At 47.2% G+C, this 19,617-nt stretch overlaps 1 protein-coding gene across 1 annotated transcript; it reads left to right on the top strand.

The window, feature by feature from the left end:
• Nucleotides 1-1,940: 1,940 nt before the first annotated feature.
• znf318 (zinc finger protein 318) lies at nt 1,941-16,983 on the top strand. The gene is made up of 11 exons (XM_061087647.1): nt 1,941-2,267; nt 4,179-4,288; nt 6,921-7,488; nt 7,654-8,839; nt 8,988-9,094; nt 9,178-9,277; nt 9,366-9,670; nt 11,162-11,359; nt 11,487-11,580; nt 12,049-12,167; nt 13,167-16,983. The coding sequence occupies exons 1-11, from the start codon at nt 2,022-2,024 to the stop codon at nt 15,855-15,857; spliced, it is 5,724 nt and encodes a 1,907-aa protein (XP_060943630.1). The 5' UTR covers nt 1,941-2,021; the 3' UTR covers nt 15,858-16,983.
• Nucleotides 16,984-19,617: the final 2,634 nt, after the last annotated feature.

The raw sequence follows: 19,617 nt of genomic DNA, 5'->3' as shown, positions 1-19,617 counted from the left end.
CTCCCACTTGTCCTGACTAACGTAGAGAAACTAAAACAGAAGGTTATGATTTAAAACCTGACGGGAAGCTTCTATTTTTAACCGGCGCAGCTTTTGTAGTCATTACGGTAGTGGTTTAGCGGATGAGGAAACGCATTGACCAATTGCATGCGAGTTAAGCCATCCCACGTGATACTACTCAGCCAATCAAGTCTGTGCATTCACGGCGGTAAGTACTGGACTCTACAGTGCAGACAGATGAGAGAGTTAGAGAAACAGAGGAACCTGTGTGTCTCATGTGTTCAGAAACTGTGAAACGCCATTATGAGACAAAACATAAAGGTTTTGAACAAACATAGCCAGTTAAATCTGAAGCGAGATCACAGTAGGACCAGACCCCCCCAGTAGGACCAGTCCCCCCCTCAGTAGGACCAGTCTCCCCCCCCCCCCCAGTAGGACCAGTCCCCCCCAGTAGGACCAGACCCCCCCCCATTAGGACCAGACCCCCCCCAGTAGGACCAGTCCTCCCCCAGTAGGACCAGACCCCCCCCAGTAGGACCAGTCCCCCCCAGTAGGACCAGACCCCCCCCAGTAGGACCAGTCCCCCAGGATCCTGAGCCGGGCTCAGGAGTGGTGCCTCAGAGTCGCTTGGATTTTGGGTCGACACCAAAAGCCATTTACTGATGGAAGGATTGTCAAAGAATGCATTTTATATATTATTTTGTCTTATTTTGAAATGTGGTCCTACTTTTATTTAGTTAATGAGAGAACATTATACATGTCTGCAATCATACATTTATGTTCAGTTCTATGTTACGTGACAATAAATATTGTCAAAAAGCTTTTGAATTGTAGTGAATTCATTTGATTTGACAGTCAGGTATTGAGTACATGCAGTTTCTGATACAACTGCTAGGATACTTAAATATAAATCACACTGCGGCTGTGGCTGAGGGGTAGAGTGGTCGTCCTCCAACCTGAAGGTCGGCGGTTCGATCCCCAGTCTGAACTATCTGCAGCCGAAGCGTCCTTGGGCAAGATGCTGAACCCTGAACGGCCCCCCATAGAATAACAAAGTGCTGCAAGTAGATGCACTGTATGAATGTGTGTGTGAATGGGTGAATGTGAAACTGTACTGTAAAGCGCTTTGAGTGGTCATCAGACTAGAAAAGCGCAATAAAAATACAAATCCATTTACTATTCCATTTAAATAGATAGAAATTATGATCTTCCAGACCTTTGCTTCAAGAAATTTTCTCGAACTGGACCTCGTTAAATTTTAGTTGAATATTCTTGATTTACAGCATCGGACCGATTCCCTCACGTCAGTGGATCCTCACCTCCTCTGGGATACTGTTTGGAAATAGAAATAGAAGTTTGAAAGTGAATAGTTTTTCTTTATAGTGGTCTCCAGGTCGCTCTGTGCACCTGATGGAACAGCCCTGTTCACCTGCTGGAACAGCCCTGTTCACCTGCTGGAACAGCCCTGTTCACCTGATGGAACAGCACTGTTCACCTGTTGGAACAGCCCTGTTCACCTGCTGGAACAGCACTGTTCACCTGCTGGAACAGCCCTGTTCACCTGTTCACCATTGACATTAATTGTAGGGGACCCTGGTAGTTTATATTAAATTGTAACTTATTTGAATTCAGCTAACAATAACATTTAGTTTCAACCTTATTTCTTTAAATTTAGGCGATGATTATTTGACGCATAAATATATATAAATATCCTGGTGTGACTGATTATGGAGCAGTGTTCATATGAGCTCCATGGTCTCCGCCACTAGGTGGCGCCCTTTGCGTACATCTAACTGGAAGTCATCTGATGATGTGCTCAGCGTGGGCGGAGTCAAACGTCTGACGTCCTCTGATTCTCCCTCCGTCCAGCAGGGGGCGGTGACGCAGCAGGAAACCAATGGAACCAGGAACAAGAAGAAGTGTTTTAATGGCTGACTGTTAGAATCTTTGTTTTGAGCCTCGTGGAAGAAGCTTGTTGTGTTTCTTCACCGCGAGGAGCCGCCGCTTGTCCCCGGGCCGACATGTACCGTGGCCGGCCTCCTCCGAGGGGAGGCTACCCGCCGCCGGCCGAGGCCCGTGGCCCGCGGCCTCCAAGGCCGTACCCGGCTCCGGACTACCGAGACGAGCGGAGCCGGCCCCGACCTCCGTACCACCACGACCACCACGGCCCCCCGGACCCGTACCGCCGGTCCCCCCCGCGCAGGAGGTACCCGTCCCCCGGAGCCGGGAGCCACCGAGGCGCGGAGCACTGGGCCGGAGGGAGGGAGGTGAGTCCCCGGCTCCTGTCGGGCTCCGGTCGGGCTCTGGTTCCAATGAGGCTGGTGTTTGTTGAACGTGTTTTATAATATAACACAATATAAAACCTTTTTCATGTGACAGCACCAACGACTTAAGATCTGACCCCCCCCCCCCCCTCCAATAATGTATATGATTTTTATTTGTATAAATATGTTGTACTTGTAAGAAAAACTAAAGTATTCAAAAAGCCACACACAAAACTGAAAAAAATTCACTTTTCAAAGACATAAACGTATATTATGAATATACAATCTTATCAAATACAAGTTCCAATGCATTACATGTAATTATCAATGTTGCTGCTGTTTTAATGTTTTTAATAGATGTAAATACAAATAGGAAAAACAAAAAATATACAATTAGTCACACAAAACAAAAGAAAGTTACAAAACACAACAAAATCTGCAGAAGACAGTTTTATCAGCCGTTGTGGTAAGACGGGTTAGAGCTCCACAGACGGGTTAGAGCTCCACAGACGGGTTAGAGCTCCACAGACGGGTTAGGGCTCCACAGACGGGTTAGAGCTCCACAGACGGGTTAGAGCTCCACACACGGGTTAGGGCTCCACAGACGGGTTAGAGCTCCACAGACGGGTTAGAGCTCCACAGACGGGTTAGGGCTCCACAGACGGGTTAGAGCTCCACAGACGGGTTAGAGCTCCACAGACGGGTTAGGGCTCCACAGACGGGTTAGGGCTCCACAGACGGGTTAGAGCTCCACAGACGGGTTAGAGCTCCACACACGGGTTAGGGCTCCACAGACGGGTTAGAGCTCCACACACGGGTTAGGGCTCCACAGACGGGTTAGAGCTCCACAGACGGGTTAGGGCTCCACAGACGGGTTAGAGCTCCACAGACGGGTTAGGGCTCCACAGACGGGTTAGAGCTCCACAGACGGGTTAGGGCTCCACAGACGGGTTAGAGCTCCACAGACGGGTTAGGGCTCCAAAGACGGGTTAGGGCTCCACAGACGGGTTAGGGCTCCACAGACGGGTTAGGGCTCCACAGACGGGTTAGGGCTCCACAGACGGGTTAGGGCTCCACAGACGGGTTAGGGCTCCACAGACGGGTTAGAGCTCCACAGACGGGTTAGGGCTCCACAGACGGGTTAGGGCTCCACAGACGGGTTAGGGCTCCACAGACGGGTTAGGGCTCCACAGACGGGTTAGGGCTCCACAGACGGGTTAGGGCTCCACAGACGGGTTAGGGCTCCACAGACGGGTTAGGGCTCCACAGACGGGTTAGGGCTCCACAGACGGGTTAGGGCTCCACAGACGGGTTAGGGCTCCACAGACGGGTTAGAGCTCCACAGACGGGTTAGGGCTCCACAGACGGGTTAGGGCTCCACAGACGGGTTAGAGCTTCATAAGGTTTCTGGTATAACTGTATTTCCTCGAATACAAATCTGGATATTTTCTCAGCTCTGGCACTTGTTGCCTTAGGCCCAGCGGGGGGGGGGGGGGGATCTGTGAACTAGTGACTTAATTCCAACACCTGCCACTTCATCACCTTTTACATCAAAATACAGTTTTCAAACTGTTTGTTTCATCATCTGCAGTCAAAACATGTTTAATTTTGAAATAATTTTCAAACGACAGTTACAAGTGATTCCCAGAGAATCAACCGGTTGTTTCCTGTTTGATTCCATAAGAAAAGGAAACTGAATCGTCTTCACTGGTTGTATTAGTTTCCTTAGTCATGTGTTAGTCACGTGACTCACACATGTCAAAAGTCTGTTTCCTTTTTTGTAACAATGACCTCTGACCTCTCCTGGGCACAGTGAACAGGTAGAAACACTGCTCATGAGACGTTCAGGTTCATGTTAATAGATGGTGTATAAAACTGTTGTCAGTTTGAATGTTTTCTGGTTTTGTGTTGCAGAGGTCTCTGTCCCCACGTGGCCCGATTCCCCTCGACCACAACCTGGTGATCACTGTTGGCAACGAGCTGACGTCAGGGTCGGGCTCCGCCCCCTCACGCCATCATGACAGGTACACTTCAAAGAGAATCCACAGACTAATGGATGTGAGGAAAAGGTTAAAAAAATAATACAACTTTCAGCCACAGCCTCTCGGTGGCGCTAGAGACCCGCACAGCAGCAGGTTCTCTGCACAGACTCGTTCAGCATCAGATCGTCTTCATGGTTCAGGTGAGAGGTGGAGCAGCCGGGGGGGGCAGACACACACAGGAAGTGACCTGTTTCCTCCGCTGCAGAGGTCATGTGATCATGTTTACATCACCTGACACGTCGTCAGCTCTGATCACAACGAACTCTCCTCACATCTTCTTCTGTGTCAGCGCTTCTTTAGACATTTGTTTTGGTTTCTTCATGTTTGTGTCCCCCCCACACACACACACTCAGTGAGTCAGTGGAGGATCCTCTGCTGTTCACACTGCTCCTGGATTCAGACTCTATACAGGAGCCCAGCAGGAGGAGGAGGAACTGAGTCTCACTCTTTGTGTTCACACATGATCCTCCAGAGAACTGAGGAGCTCAGACTGAAAGCTGCGTCTGTTTGAACTGAGCTCCGCCCACTCACGACTCCACTGGGTCATTGACTGGATGCTGCACCCCCACTGGCTCAAAATACAATCTGTAATTGTTACTTATCGTCGCGGGGCACCACCCTGGATACAGTGACCAACAAGTCAATCTATAAATATCAGTCTCATCTGATAAAAGTTAAATTAATAATCTCAATATTTAATATTAATGATTATATAATAAACAATGAAGGGTTTTAAGTTCGAGCACAGGCTATCATAACCCAGCTGCATTCACATACATATGCACAAATAATCACAAGATACAGATACTTTAATTACAAAAGGATTTATTAAAAAGGGGAAATAAAGTTAAAGGTTGTTCAATGATTCTTCATTTTAACTAACTCCAATATTTCAAAGATAACAACAGCAGCAGCACTTATCACAATTTAGAGCACACATGTTAAACCTATGGTCTATCTATGTATGTCTGTGTGTGTGTGTGAGAGAGTGAAAGGGGGAGTGGCAATGATGAATGACAGTCACGTGGTGACGTAATCTAGTCGAGTCCAAGATGGTGGTACCTTCACGTTATTCTAAACGGAGGCCTATGTTAATGACGAAGTGAGGCCGAAGCCAAAATGGCGGTCGCCACGTGAGTTACACAAAGGAAACGTCAGACAAAGAGATTCTTATCTCTGCGTGCTTTTGGCGGCGAGATGCGTTCAGGCTCTCCAAGTCTAAATTTAGCTTTGTGACGGGAAATGTATGAATACAGATTGGAACGTGTGTGTATGTAGGTTTAGGAGAAGGAGAAGGGTTAGAGAGAGAGAGAGAGAGAGAGAGAAAGAACAGAGAAGCTCCTAAAAACACACCGGAGATAAGTTTACAGTGATTTCACCACTCGGTGCCCAAATTAGCGTCGTGCACCGATGTTTTGATCGGTAAAAATCTCTGCAAACTTAGTACGCCGGTAACAGTGCGGCCGGGTACGCTTTGTTAGGCACTGTTACACAATGAACACGGCAAATAAACTGGAACCGGAAGTGGCGGGTCGTCACGGCTAAAAATCGACGCTAAGGTCTCAAACAAAACAATAAACTCAAATATTAAATGACACGCTAAGTATTAAAACTAGTCTCTGCCCAGACAATATAGCCTCTTACTGTAACCGTAGTTTTGTGGGGTTGCATGCCCGTTGGCGCGGATATCTTGGAAGTCCAGTGAATAACTTGTGTTTCGCTGGTTCGTCTGTGGCAGCGGAGATCGTGCTAGGCCGAACAGGAACGGATTTTCTCGTGCTCCTTGACGGGATGAAACTTCGTCTTTCTTCTGCAAGGATGAACGGCTGCTTGGAGCCGTTTGTAAATCGTGTGGAAAAAGAAAAGTCTCTGGGCTCGGCCTGCGAGTGAACTTCCTGTTTCGATCTTTCAAGTTAAAATAACAAAAAGGTCCTATCAAAATAAAACGTCGACTGAAGATAAAAATAAAGGCAATGAAATTAAATAAAACAAACGTTTGTAATTCGCTCCCTTTAGCTACTGGGTCATCTGGAGGGACCTGGAGACCAGCACTACCTGAGAGGTCCAGTCTCCCTAGGAAGTGGATCATGAGTTTTGCCGGCCATCAGCCAATGGAATGTCAGATTTTGACCACAAGGGGTGGGCTTCGCCCTCAGTGGGCGTTTTAGGAACACAGTGGGGGTCCTTCTGGAGGTCCCCAGGAAATGCTTCCCCCCACCAAGGAGAGGCTCCACGTTGTCTGAGGAATGTGTGGATTAAGAGTGAAAACCAGTAGAACTGGTTTTTCGAATGTAGGCCTCAAGTATTTATGACCCATTGTGTGATGGTCAGCACACAGGGATCTCCCCCAACACACGTTAGTAGCACTTTAATGGCCCCTACTTATAGCACTTTGTAGTTTTGCTTTATTTTTGAAGAAATTGTACTTTCTTGATTCTTGTGTTCTCGATTTGTTCCCTCGGGGTTGATGCACTTATTGTGAGTCGCTTTGGATAAAAGCGTCAGCTCAATGAAAAATGTAAATGTTTTCCTTTTTAAAGTAGAAAATCACGTCAAAAATGTCCATAGGTAGCTGCATGTTGAGTAATTCTGAGTATCTTGTCTTTCTCTGCAGAGACTTCCCTGCTCGACCTGAGTATGAGGCGGGCCGCAGTCGCGACCGCAGTCCGGACCGAAGCCGAGCCAAGAGTCGAGGTCGGAGCAAGAGTCGGCCTCGCAGTCAGAGCCGGAGTCCGGACCGAAGCCGGGCGAAGAGTCGAGGTCGGAGCAAGAGTCGGCCTCGCAGCCAGATCCGGAGTCCGGACCGAAGCCGGGCCAAGAGTCGAGGTCGGAGCAAGAGTCGGCCTCGCAGCCAGAGCCGGAGTCCGGACCGAAGCCGGGCCAAGAGTCGAGGACGCAGCAAGAGTCGTGCTTTCAGCAGGTCTAGATCCAGGTCCCCTTCTAAAGGGAGGAGCAGAGGGAGGAGTTTCAGCAAAGTAGCGAGTCATGGCCGCATTAGAAGCCGCAGTGTGAGCAGCAGCTCCAGCTCAACCTCGAGCAGCCGCAGCCACAGTGGAGATGAAAGATACAAGAAAGGCTTTAAAGAGCTGGAGATGGCTCGACGCAGGAAAGAGCTGGAGGAGATGCTGAGCCTGCCGACGAAATCCATCCTGAAGAAACGCAACGACTCCCCATCAATCCGGGTAGGAGGTCAACACACTCAGTGACTCCAACTTCACAGGACCCACAGAAGTATTTGCATTCACATGTACCATACACCGGTTGTTTCCATGGAGATAGTGCAAAACAAGCTAACATCTGATAGAGAAGAAACATTTGATCTGAACCCGCCTGTTGTTTTTTTTCAGAATGTAGACTCCCCCCGTGACCTCGACGGCGCCAACGTGTCTTGTGTGGCCGACCAGATCCTGCAGGCGGTTAAAGGCATGGACCCTCACATGGTGGCGTCCGTTTTGTCGGAGCTGGGGTCCGACCCGCAGACAGTTCATCGTGCTGGGTTCGACACTGAGATCAAAGAAATCCTCAACCTGTTGGAGGGGGCAGGGGTCAAGACCCCGATGAAGGCCGTGGACGACATCGATGATGAGGAGAAGTTCCTGTACGGAGACTCTGAGGAGCCCAAACCTCCACCGGAGTCCGAGCCGGTCCGACACCATGGGCTAGATATGTACGGAGACGTGACGGAGGAGGCGCTGTACGGTGATTACCCCCAAACAAAAGCCACCATCGTTCAGACCTTTGGCCCCCCCCCAGGGGCCTCATCTCACCTCCAGGCCCCATCCACCACAGAGGAGCTGGACCCAAAGAACGCTAGACGTTCCATTATCAGCCAAGACCAGAACACCGCAGTACAGGTGTCGACCCCAGCCCAACCCTCGGGGACGGAGTCACTGGAGGAGTATGAGAAGATCCAGGACCTGCTGAAGACCATTGGCCTGGACTTGGGTGTCACAGAGATCAGCAAGATGGCTGCTAGGACCAAGGAGCGTCTCCACGGAAACAAGCCTGCGAAGACGCCCACGCGTCGCAGGCGCTACTCCTCTGACAGCTCGGACGGCAGCCAAGGTCGCAGGAGGCGGAGCCGGAGCGGTTCCAGCAGCAGCAGCAGGAGCGGGAGTCGCAGTTGGGGGGGTAAACGGGGGAAGAGTTGGAGCAGTGACGACAGCGACAGGAAGTCAGTTCCTAACAAATCTGTCAAAGACGAGACAAAGGTCGAACAGAAAGTCACAGCCCCCCCACCACACAACGAACCGCTGCCACAAATCCCTGACCCCCAGACCCTCCCTCCTCATTCTGGGGTACCCATACCCACCTACCCCCCCCCACAGGTCCATGGTATGATGCCCCCTAATTACCCCCCACCAGGCTATGGCCAGTATGGAAACTACCTGCCCTACATGCACCAGCAGTGGCCACCTTTGTACCCACCCCCCAACATTAGCCTGCCCCCCCAGACCGGCTCCGACGAGTTCCCTCCAGCTCAGCAGTACCAAGAGCCTTACCACAAACTGGCCTCAGAGCCAGGGGCCAAAGGTCAGTCCAATCAGTCATCATGGTTAAAGGAATATTCCTCTTTTTCTCTATTATTATTCCAGCAGTTTTCAGAGTGAAAGGTGTGAATGTGTTTAGATTTTTGAACTGAAGCAGGATCGTCTTCATGGTCGTTTGTTTCTGTCCAAAGGTTCCGTGAAGACGTTTGCTCAGGACAGAGAGAAGAGCGTCTCCAAACTCAGCAGCTACGACAGGAAAGTGTCTGAGGAGCAGAACAATGAGAGTCAGAAACAAAAGGTTTGACTCGCGTCAGAGCGCAACACTTTTACCCACCAAGTACGAACAGTTGAAACAGGAAGTGTTCCTGCTCTTGTTTTCAGGTTCTGGAAGAGCGGGAGAAGCTGAAACATGAGAGGGAGGTGAGGATGAAGAAGAAGGATTATCTGATGAAGGAGCTGGAGAGACTCAGAAAGCAACAGGGTGAGTTCACATGATTCACCTGAAACCACGTGTTCATTCACACACTACCAGCATCAATGACGTGACCGGCGGCTGCTATGTGTTACAGGTGAGCTCTTGAGGAAGAAGCGCCGGGAGAAAGAAGGTCACAAAGACCCTCTGCTGCAGGAGATCAGCCGGCTGCAGGAGGAGGTCATGACTCAGATCTCTAACCTCCGCAAGGAGCATGAAGCCGCCGAGAAGAAACGTAACGAGATCGACAAAGTGGCGCTCATCCTTGGCCTCAGCCCAGCCGACCGGCCCCGCAGGGTCAGCAAACCCACTGAAGACCAGAGCGTTCCGCCGCCAGAGAAGAAGAGACGGGAGGCGGAGAGTCCTGAGGGACGGCCGGCGTCCAGCGGCTCTACGTTAAAGGTACAAACAGCTGAGGAGGACGTAACAGGAAATGTGACTGAACATAAAAAATCATCACATCTCATAGGGCTGGGTATCGCCTAAAACCTCACGATACACATTGCTTTTGAATAATGACCTATTATATTATTAGCCCTAACCCTAACAGCTGTTCTGTATTATTCCATATAACAGCAAAGGTCAGGTCTTAGGGATCACACTACTCAAAATACCTCAAGTTCTGGCCATTAAAAGATCTTAATAGTAAAATAATTATCTTTCTGTAACACACAGCCTGGGGGTCTTTTCTTCGGACATTACGAGTGTTGCAGCTTTTAGAAGCTTCAGGGCTTCAGCCTCATCTTCATGGACCAGGTCCGCTTCAGCTAAGGTCCACAACTCAGTGGAGAGGAAGTAAGAAACAGTGAGCGGCCAAATTCAGACTGCGGGCAAAGCATTTCACGTGCGATAACTCCACCACTTTTTCCGGTGTTTCTTCCTTGTTTGTTTTGAATTGAGACGTGTGCTGTTTTGCCTATGCTGCCACCTATTGGCATTATTGGGCACTGCAACATAGGTGAGGTTTCATTTTCAAGACGGCCGTCCCAGCATTTAATGCACGTATCGATACAGTATCATCTGCATCGATACGTGCATCAGCAAGGAGGACGTCACCATATATCGCCATAGCAATTTTTTAAAGCACAGCCCTAACACCTCATCACCTCATCACCACAGGTTATCACATCCCTTTTAAAAATGTTCAAATTCATGAATGTAGATGATTGATCAAAACAACTCTGACCAGATCTCAAATGAATTCCTTTGTTTTCGGTCACTTGTTGTTTGTTGATGGCGGCTGGATGCAGTGTTGTGTGTATGTGTGTAGTGTTCAGATGTGAACGTCATCAGAGTTAAAAAGGCTTCTTCTGCATTCCTATTGTCTCCTTCCGTATAAAAGTTAGTGTTTCCTGGATCTAGATTCAGATGCACAGAGACAAACGCACTGATCTCGGGTCAGTGAACAGTGAGTCCGCTTGAGTCCACACAGACTGAAACTGTGATCAGTTTACAGGACTGTGAAATACAGAAACTCAAAACTTGTCAAGATTTATGCTAAGAACCGTTGATTTATTTTGTTGATCATCTCAAAGACAAATCAAAAATCATTGATTAGGTTGTGAACATTGATCGTTGTGAAGTTTTAAACTGGTGAATTCAGACTTTGATGGTTGAACTGGGTCTTCAGTTCATTAAAAGACCAAATGTTTATCAGTTTTGTGACTCAAGATCTCGAAAACAAGCGTCGACTTCACAATAAACGTTATCATTGGTTTTAAAAGCAACGGATTTACTGAGTAAACAAGTTGGAGCCTGGAAGTCGCGGAAGGTAAGAAACTTTCTCAACTTGTTTCCCAGATGAACTTGTTCTTTCTCTGAATGTTTCTGTGTGAGTGAATCCTGACTGTTCATCACACGCCATGTTGACTTTCCTTCATCTTTGTTTTCTAGCAGAACTCGGCAGCGCCGCCATCTATGTCGCAGAGAGCGTCACCTAATGAGACACCTGCCAGCGCCCCACCCGCTGCCCCTCCCCCAGAGCCGTTTGAATACTATGACGCTGGGAACCACTGGTGCAAAAACTGTAACGCCACCTCTGGTTCCATGTTTGATTTTTTCACGCACTTGCAAAGCAAAACGCATCGAAAGGTTGGTAAAGCGCGTAAAGCATAAGATCGTTATCTCACTTTGTAAGACGGATCACATTTAATTCATTTAATTTGACCAGGACTGGACATTTTGATTTTATTCTTTACGTTTCCTTTTCTTTCCACAGACTCTTGACCCGTACGACCGGCCCTGGGCCTCCACATCCACCAAAATCACCAAGAACACGCCACCAGAGGAGAAACTGACTAAACCTGCCAAAGGTACTTGTGCCGCTCACCGTTGTTTCCCTTCAACACCATGGTAATGCTGCTGTTTCTGCAATGATGCTGGTGTGCGAGCCACTGAATGTTGTTAGTCATCTTCTGCTTCCAGGTGGAGCTCAGTGTGGATCTGTTAATGAAAACATGGAACCAGATGAGACGTCTGTCCTCACCTGTCATTAGTATCATGTGTCTCCATCAGATGAAGGCAGGACATGTTTTTGAATCAGTGTTCATATGTCTGCTGTCACTGAGCAGCTGAAACACATTTCCACAGTTATTCCTCCAAAATAAAACGTCTCTACTCCTTATCATCAATTACTTCAATATTTCACAGTCAGATGTCAGCGCACTAACCCTCTCCTGTCCTGACAGGTTTCGAAAAAAGACATCGACCAGGTAAACATGATTGACACTTTATTTTTGTTCTGTCTGTGGGTTCAGTCTGTGGTTTGTGTTTTGCTCCAGGTTCGGAGTTCCTGCAGCCCGTCAGAGGATTCTTCTGCCTCCTCTGTGAAGAGTTTTATGGAGACGCCATCTGTGCAGAGGAGCATGTCACCACGCATGCTCACAACGAGAAATACAAGGTATGTAAATGTTTTGCCTCTTTCCAACCCTTCATAAGTTAGATTAAACTTAAGAATTAGAATTGTCCATTTGCTGTGTAAAATCGTACAACGCCACTGATGAGTTGGAGTGTTAATCCTCCAGTACAGTCCGATGAAAGCGTAACTTTAATGTTTTCAAGATGGTTTTGTCCATGGAACCATCTTAAAGGAATAGTTCACAGAGAAACGAAACTTCCCTCCTCCCCTCACCCACATGATGGAGGGGGGGTGAAGTGTTTCGTCCACAAGACACTTCTGGAGTCTCAGTTGTAAAAAGTGTTGCAGCAGAATCCGAAACAATTAAAGCAACTAGTAACTGATTCTTCAAACGTATATAACAACAGAATAAAAACACAACATGCGTCCATATCTGCTCCTGTGATGTCACCAAGTGTCTGACATCTATATATAACTTGAAACGAGGTTATTTACACCACGTTTTGAGACTAAATGTCTCTATCTTCCTACCAGGTGTGTCCTGGGAACCTCGGGCACATCATTGTGTGGCTACGTCCACTAGCTTTGCTACTCCGAGGATATTTAGGCTTAAAACGTCAAATTTGAATGTCAGGGCTTGCAGACACCACAGGAGCAGATATGGAGGCATGTTTTTATTCTGTTTTATTACGTTTGGAGAATCGGTTCCCATTGACTTCAGTTATATTGGATTCTGCTGCAACGCTGTTTACCCCCGAAACTCCAGAAGTGTTTTATGGACTCAACACTCCACCCCCCTCCATCATATTGGTTAGTAGATCAGTCAATTTTTTTATTTTTTCGGTGAACTATCCTTTAAACACACTGTTGGTTGCGATCTGTGACCTCACCCGAGATGTCACTAAATCATACACAATAATAATGACTCATCCCGAGCAGATAACTTTTAAAAGTTAAAAGAACTCGGCTGTGTTTGTTTTAGTTGTTTTTACATTATCTTCACCATATCTTAATTTTCTGTCTTGATGCCTCGTTCACCAGAAACAAATGTATGAGAATCCGCTGTACGAGCAGAGAAGGAACCTGGACCGACAGGCGGGACTCGCCGTGGACACAAGTGGAAAGAAACGCAAGCATGAAGACGACGAGAAAAGTGACAAATACAAGGAGGAAAAGGCCAAACACAAAAAAGAGAAGAAGGACAAAGATAAAAAGAAGGAAGATGACAATGCTGTTTTGAAGGAAGAAAAATCTATATTCAAAAAGGAGGTGGAGGAGGAGAGACTGAAAGACAACAAGCCGGGGGAGGATTTTAAAAGTACCAAGAATCTGGAAGAGGAGCAATCTTCTTACATTAAGAAAGATGAGGACGAAAGCTATATATGCAACAAAAGGGAAGATAAATACCGCTGCAGCGAAGAGGAGAGGGGTGACCGACACAGAAACAGCAGAGCAGAAGAGCATCGTCACCGGCATCGCCATGACAACGATGAGAGACACGATGACCGCCCCAAATATGGTCCGAGAGATGATGATGAAGAAAAGTTTAAATACAGTAAACATCCTCCAGACTCAAGATCAAAATATGACAAAGAACGAGATGAAGGTAACCCCAAGACTCGGAGAGAAGCGTTTAAAAAGCCTGAACTGGGAAAACCAGCAGGGAAACCAGCATGGAAACCAGAAGGGAAACCAGATTGGAAACCAGAAGGGAAACCAGATTGGAAACCAGAAGGGAAACCAGCATGGAAACCAGATGGGAAACCAGAAGGGAAACCAGAGGTCACCAAACCTGAACCCCCACCAAAGCCATATGACCCGCCCAAAATCTTTTGTGGTCCGAGTCCTGCCATGAGGGCCAAGCTCCGCAAACAGAGCCTGGAGGCTGGCAAGCCCCCCCCAGCAGTCACAGCTCCGACATTTGGAAAGTTCACTTGGAAGAAGAAGGAGAACACACTGACAAAGGTGGCAGAGAAAATCGCTGCTGAGTTCATCAAGGACGATGAAGCAGCTGCAAGCCTACAGCTGGTGTCTGTGGAGGATTCGTTTGCTAAATCTGTGGCTGTTGCTAAAGAGATTGCAGAGAAGCTCGGGGGGAACCCACCAATGCCTCCTCCTTGGGTGTCAGATGGAGCCGACCGAGGAAGAATCCGGCCCAACCTCCCAGCCCCTGCTGCAGTCTTGAGGAAAACGACCATGATGGGTAAACCTGCACCTCTGAATACCTTTCTCTCAATCAGACCCCAAAACACAACTTTACAAGGACCTCCTCTAAAAGACCTGCCGCTGTTCTCTCAAAGTCTCTCAAAAGCTCTAAGTGCTCAAAACGCACTGCTGGAAGGTAAATCTCCACCTGCACCGGTAGAAGCTGGACTTCCATCGCCAGTGTCCCGACAATTCCCAATTGAGGTTAAACCTGCACCACCAGTTTCTGAACCATTGTTAACTGAGGCTAAGCCCACACCGAGTGAGACAAAGGCCACAACCAGTCAAACTAAGGCCACACCCACTCAAGCAAAGACCACACCCACTCAAGGTAAGGCCACCCCCACCCCTGTCAATACCACACCCACTCAATATAAGGCCACCCCCACTCCTGTCAAGACCACACCCACTCCGACCAAGGCCACACTCCCTCAGGTCAAGGCCGCACCCACTCAGGCCAGGTCCACAGAACCAGAGGGTAGACCTCAGTCATCTGTGGCTCCTCCTGCTTCCTCGGAGGCCAAACCTCCACAATCCATGGTGGTAAAGATAGTGTCTGACGTTGCAGCGCCTGGTGTCCCAGAGAGCGAGCAGACTCGAACTGTGTTCGTCAAGCCTCCACCTTTTATGAACATGACTGACAGATTTCCAAAGTCTGAGAAACTTAAGGGTAACCTGGCTGCAGCCAAAGCCAGGGAATTATTTGGCATCTTCTACAGTGGCATCAGCCAATCGGGTCCTTCGTCCATCACCAAATCAGACTCCAGAGCTGACAAGAGTTGCACTCTTCCACTTCCAGCTCCTCAAGGACTAAATCTACAACCTCCGGCCCAAACCCAGGTCCAACCTACACCTGACGTCCAGACATCACCACAACCAGACTCAACCAGTTACTCACCAAGTTCACAATCCCAGATTAAATCTGAAATTCAGATTGCTTCAGTTTGGTCCTTGAAGTCTGACCCTGCTCCAGCACCAGAGCAGGCTCTATCTGAAACAGCTTCAGCAACAACTCAACCAAAACAGACTCCTTCAGCTCAGATAGAGACTCAGAGTGTAACTCAAATCCAGTTCCAAATTCCCCTACAAACTGAAACTGCTGAGTCAGATTCAACACCTCAAACTCTGCTCGAATCAGATCAGGACTCCCAGTCGCATACAGAGACCAATCCTGATGCCACTCCAGAACCTGAACCCAAACCAAGCCCCAAAACTAGAGGCAAGAAAACTCCCCCTGCCTCCGGCCCTGTCAGACAGACTCGATCCCAAACCAGATACCAGACTCGGCGGCAGCAGCAACAGCAGGGCCAGTTTGAGCTACAATCAGAGATAGCTTCAGGGAACTCTGAATCAGCACTTTCAGACCCAAAGAGCCTGGACACATCGGACCCAGACACTGGGTCTCGGTCAGAGGAGGGGAACCCCAGTGAGGTAGACCCTCATGTGATGGAGATCACCACTGAAACACTCGGCCTCCCCTCTGACATGACCTCCCTGGACTTTGAGTACGATTTTAACTTTGAGTAGTGTTAACTGGACCTAATGTAATCTGTTGGGGGCAGAGGGGTCATGGACAGTTTATCTGTGGTTCACAATTTATTAAAGTTCTGCTGCATGTTAGAATCATGACTCTTAAAACACTTCATTTGTTAAAAGGACCAGTTGGCGTCTTCTCTAGAGTCACATGACTCAGGTTTCACCTGAGGATCCAGAACCATCTTGTCTCAGGTGTTTGAGTTTAGTGAACAACTGGCTGCTGCTCTGTTTTTCACCAGTTTCCTGTGAACAAGTGTGTTCTTACATTGAAAACACCTGATTAATCGTCAATCGTCATTTTCACTTTTTTCTCAAATAGAAAACGTTGTTTGAACAAAACAAGGAATTTAATTCTACTCTTGATTCCTTTCTGAAGTTTATTAATGAGTTTATGAAGATAGTAATTAAAATGTAATAAACTGAGAATTTGTTTTCTTTCATTTCTTTATTCAGGTCAGTTTATTTTAATTGTCTTGAATCATTGGAACCAAGCATTTTCTTAGAATTAGTAAAAGTCATCGTTAGCTTGACAGACGGAGAAACTCTTCAAATATGGTTTAAAGGTTGAACTATACGACCAAAGGTGTGTGGACAGCTGCAGGTTATGAGCAGACCTTACATATATGATTTGTTCTTGTTATTTACAGAACGCAGGTTAGTTCATAGACAGATTTATGTTGACTGTTTGATTCTATAAACATGTGGAACCTGAAGGTTGTGAAGTTCTAGAACCCATGTTCAGCTGCACCTACTGCTGTCCACATACTTTTGGTCCTTTCTTGTACACCAGGCTCCTCAGACATCACCCGATAAGAGTTTCTAAAGTGTGGGACTGTTCCTTTAAAGATCGCAGTGCTGTCATGTTCTTATGCTCCTGAAGGTTATGTCCTGTAGCTCCTCCTCCTCCTGTAGGTGATGTCCTGAAGCTCCTCCTCCTGTATACTGCTTGTCTTCTGTTAAGTTGCTCGACAACGAAGATGTCACGGACCAATTAGAGCAGCCGTAGTAGTCACATGTCCTCTGTCGTGTTGGAAGCCCTGATCTGACGTTGTTGTGTTAGAATAGGAAAAACTGCTTGTCTTGTAAAAACTGTTGCTAAAAATAAAGTTTTATTAAAAGTTAGTGAAAACAGGAAGAGGCTCTGTGTGATTTTTGTTCGGAAGTGAGTCGGACAAAGCTCAGTTTTTAGGTGATTTAATGAGGGAAAGTTGCAGAATGAACCTTTAAATATAAAAACGTAAATGTTTATAAAGACGAAGATCTCTTTGAATTCTGTAAATGTTGAGGAAAGGAGCTTCAATGCTTCCTATTTTATTAGAACTGCCCACAGCACAGTGCATTTTGTGGATGCTCCTTTATAAATAAAGTTGTATTTGAAGTAAATGCAGAGTAAGTGGAATCTTCTTACATTAAGAAAGATGAGGACGAAAGCTATATATGCAACAAAAGGGAAGATAAATACCGCTGCAGCGAAGAGGAGAGGGGTGACCGACACAGAAACAGCAGAGCAGAAGAGCATCGTCACCGGCATCGCCATGACAACGATGAGAGACACGATGACCGCCCCAAATATGGTCCGAGAGATGATGATGAAGAAAAGTTTAAATACAGTAAACATCCTCCAGACTCAAGATCAAAATATGACAAAGAACGAGATGAAGGTAACCCCAAGACTCGGAGAGAAGCGTTTAAAAAGCCTGAACTGGGAAAACCAGCAGGGAAACCAGCATGAAAACCAGAAGGGAAACCAGATTGGAAACCAGAAGGGAAACCAGATTGGAAACCAGAAGGGAAACCAGATTGGAAACCAGAAGGGAAACCAGCATGGAAACCAGATGGGAAACCAGAAGGGAAACCAGAGGTCACCAAACCTGAACCCCCACCAAAGCCATATGACCCGCCCAAAATCTTTTGTGGTCCGAGTCCTGCCATGAGGGCCAAGCTCCGCAAACAGAGCCTGGAGGCTGGCAAGCCCCCCCCAGCAGTCACAGCTCCGACATTTGGAAAGTTCACTTGGAAGAAGAAGGAGAACACACTGACAAAGGTGGCAGAGAAAATCGCTGCTGAGTTCATCAAGGACGATGAAGCAGCTGCAAGCCTACAGCTGGTGTCTGTGGAGGATTCGTTTGCTAAATCTGTGGCTGTTGCTAAAGAGATTGCAGAGAAGCTCGGGGGGAACCCACCAATGCCTCCTCCTTGGGTGTCAGATGGAGCCGACCGAGGAAGAATCCGGCCCAACCTCCCAGCCCCTGCTGCAGTCTTGAGGAAAACGACCATGATGGGTAAACCTGCACCTCTGAATACCTTTCTCTCAATCAGACCCCAAAACACAACTTTACAAGGACCTCCTCTAAAAGACCTGCCGCTGTTCTCTCAAAGTCTCTCAAAAGCTCTAAGTGCTCAAAACGCACTGCTGGAAGGTAAATCTCCACCTGCACCGGTAGAAGCTGGACTTCCATCGCCAGTGTCCCGACAATTCCCAATTGAGGTTAAACCTGCACCACCAGTTTCTGAACCATTGTTAACTGAGGCTAAGCCCACACCGAGTGAGACAAAGGCCACAACCAGTCAAACTAAGGCCACACCCACTCAAGCAAAGACCACACCCACTCAAGGTAAGGCCACCCCCACCCCTGTCAATACCACACCCACTCAATATAAGGCCACCCCCACTCCTGTCAATGGAGGGGTCATGGACAGTTTATCTGTGGTTCACAATTTATTAAAGTTCTGCTGCATGTTAGAATCATGACTCTTAAAACACTTCATTTGTTAAAAGGACCAGTTGGCGTCTTCTCTAGAGTCACATGACTCAGGTTTCACCTGAGGATCCAGAACCATCTTGTCTCAGGTGTTTGAGTTTAGTGAACAACTGGCTGCTGCTCTGTTTTTCACCAGTTTCCTGTGAACAAGTGTGTTCTTACATTGAAAACACCTGATTAATCGTCAATCGTCATTTTCACTTTTTTCTCAAATAGAAAACGTTGTTTGAACAAAACAAGGAATTTAATTCTACTCTTGATTCCTTTCTGAAGTTTATTAATGAGTTTATGAAGATAGTAATTAAAATGTAATAAACTGAGAATTTGTATTCTTTCATTTCTTTATTCAGGTCAGTTTATTTTAATTGTCTTGAATCATTGGAACCAAGCATTTTCTTAGAATTAGTAAAAGTCATCGTTAGCTTGACAGACGGAGAAACTCTTCAAATATGGTTTAAAGGTTGAACTCTACGACCAAAGGTGTGTGGACAGCTGCAGGTTATGAGCAGACCTTACATATATGATTTGTTCTTGTTATTTACAGAACGCAGGTTAGTTCATAGACAGATTTATGTTGACTGTTTGATTCTATAAACATGTGGAACCTGAAGGTTGTGAAGTTCTAGAACCCATGTTCAGCTGCACCTACTGCTGTCCACATACTTTTGGTCCTTTCTTGTACACCAGGCTCCTCAGACATCACCCGATAAGAGTTTCTAAAGTGTGGGACTGTTCCTTTAAAGATCGCAGTGCTGTCATGTTCTTATGCTCCTGAAGGTTATGTCCTGTAGCTCCTCCTCCTCCTGTAGGTGATGTCCTGAAGCTCCTCCTCCTGTATACTGCTTGTCTTTTGTTAAGTTGCTCGACAACGAAGATGTCACGGACCAATTAGAGCAGCCGTAGTAGTCACATGTCCTCTGTCGTGTTGGAAGCCCTGATCTGACGTTGTTGTGTTAGAATAGGAAAAACTGCTTGTCTTGTAAAAACTG

This window comes from Limanda limanda, chromosome 15, assembly GCF_963576545.1.
Source record: "Limanda limanda chromosome 15, fLimLim1.1, whole genome shotgun sequence".
In the NCBI taxonomy this organism is placed as follows: Eukaryota; Metazoa; Chordata; class Actinopteri; order Pleuronectiformes; family Pleuronectidae; genus Limanda; species Limanda limanda.
Note: the sequence above shows the minus strand (reverse complement) of the source record. Positions and strands in the feature narration are given on the sequence as shown.

Bases quoted from the DNA above. Each gene is read 5' to 3' on its own strand.
- znf318 (XM_061087647.1), top strand. From the start codon at position 2,022: ATGTACCGTGGCCGGCCTCCTCCGAGGGGAGGCTACCCGCCGCCGGCC. The intron at 9,278-9,365 runs GTGAGTTCACAT...TATGTGTTACAG, and splicing joins GAGACTCAGAAAGCAACAGG to GTGAGCTCTTGAGGAAGAAG. The intron at 11,581-12,048 runs GTACTTGTGCCG...GTTTTGCTCCAG, and splicing joins ACTGACTAAACCTGCCAAAG to GTTCGGAGTTCCTGCAGCCC.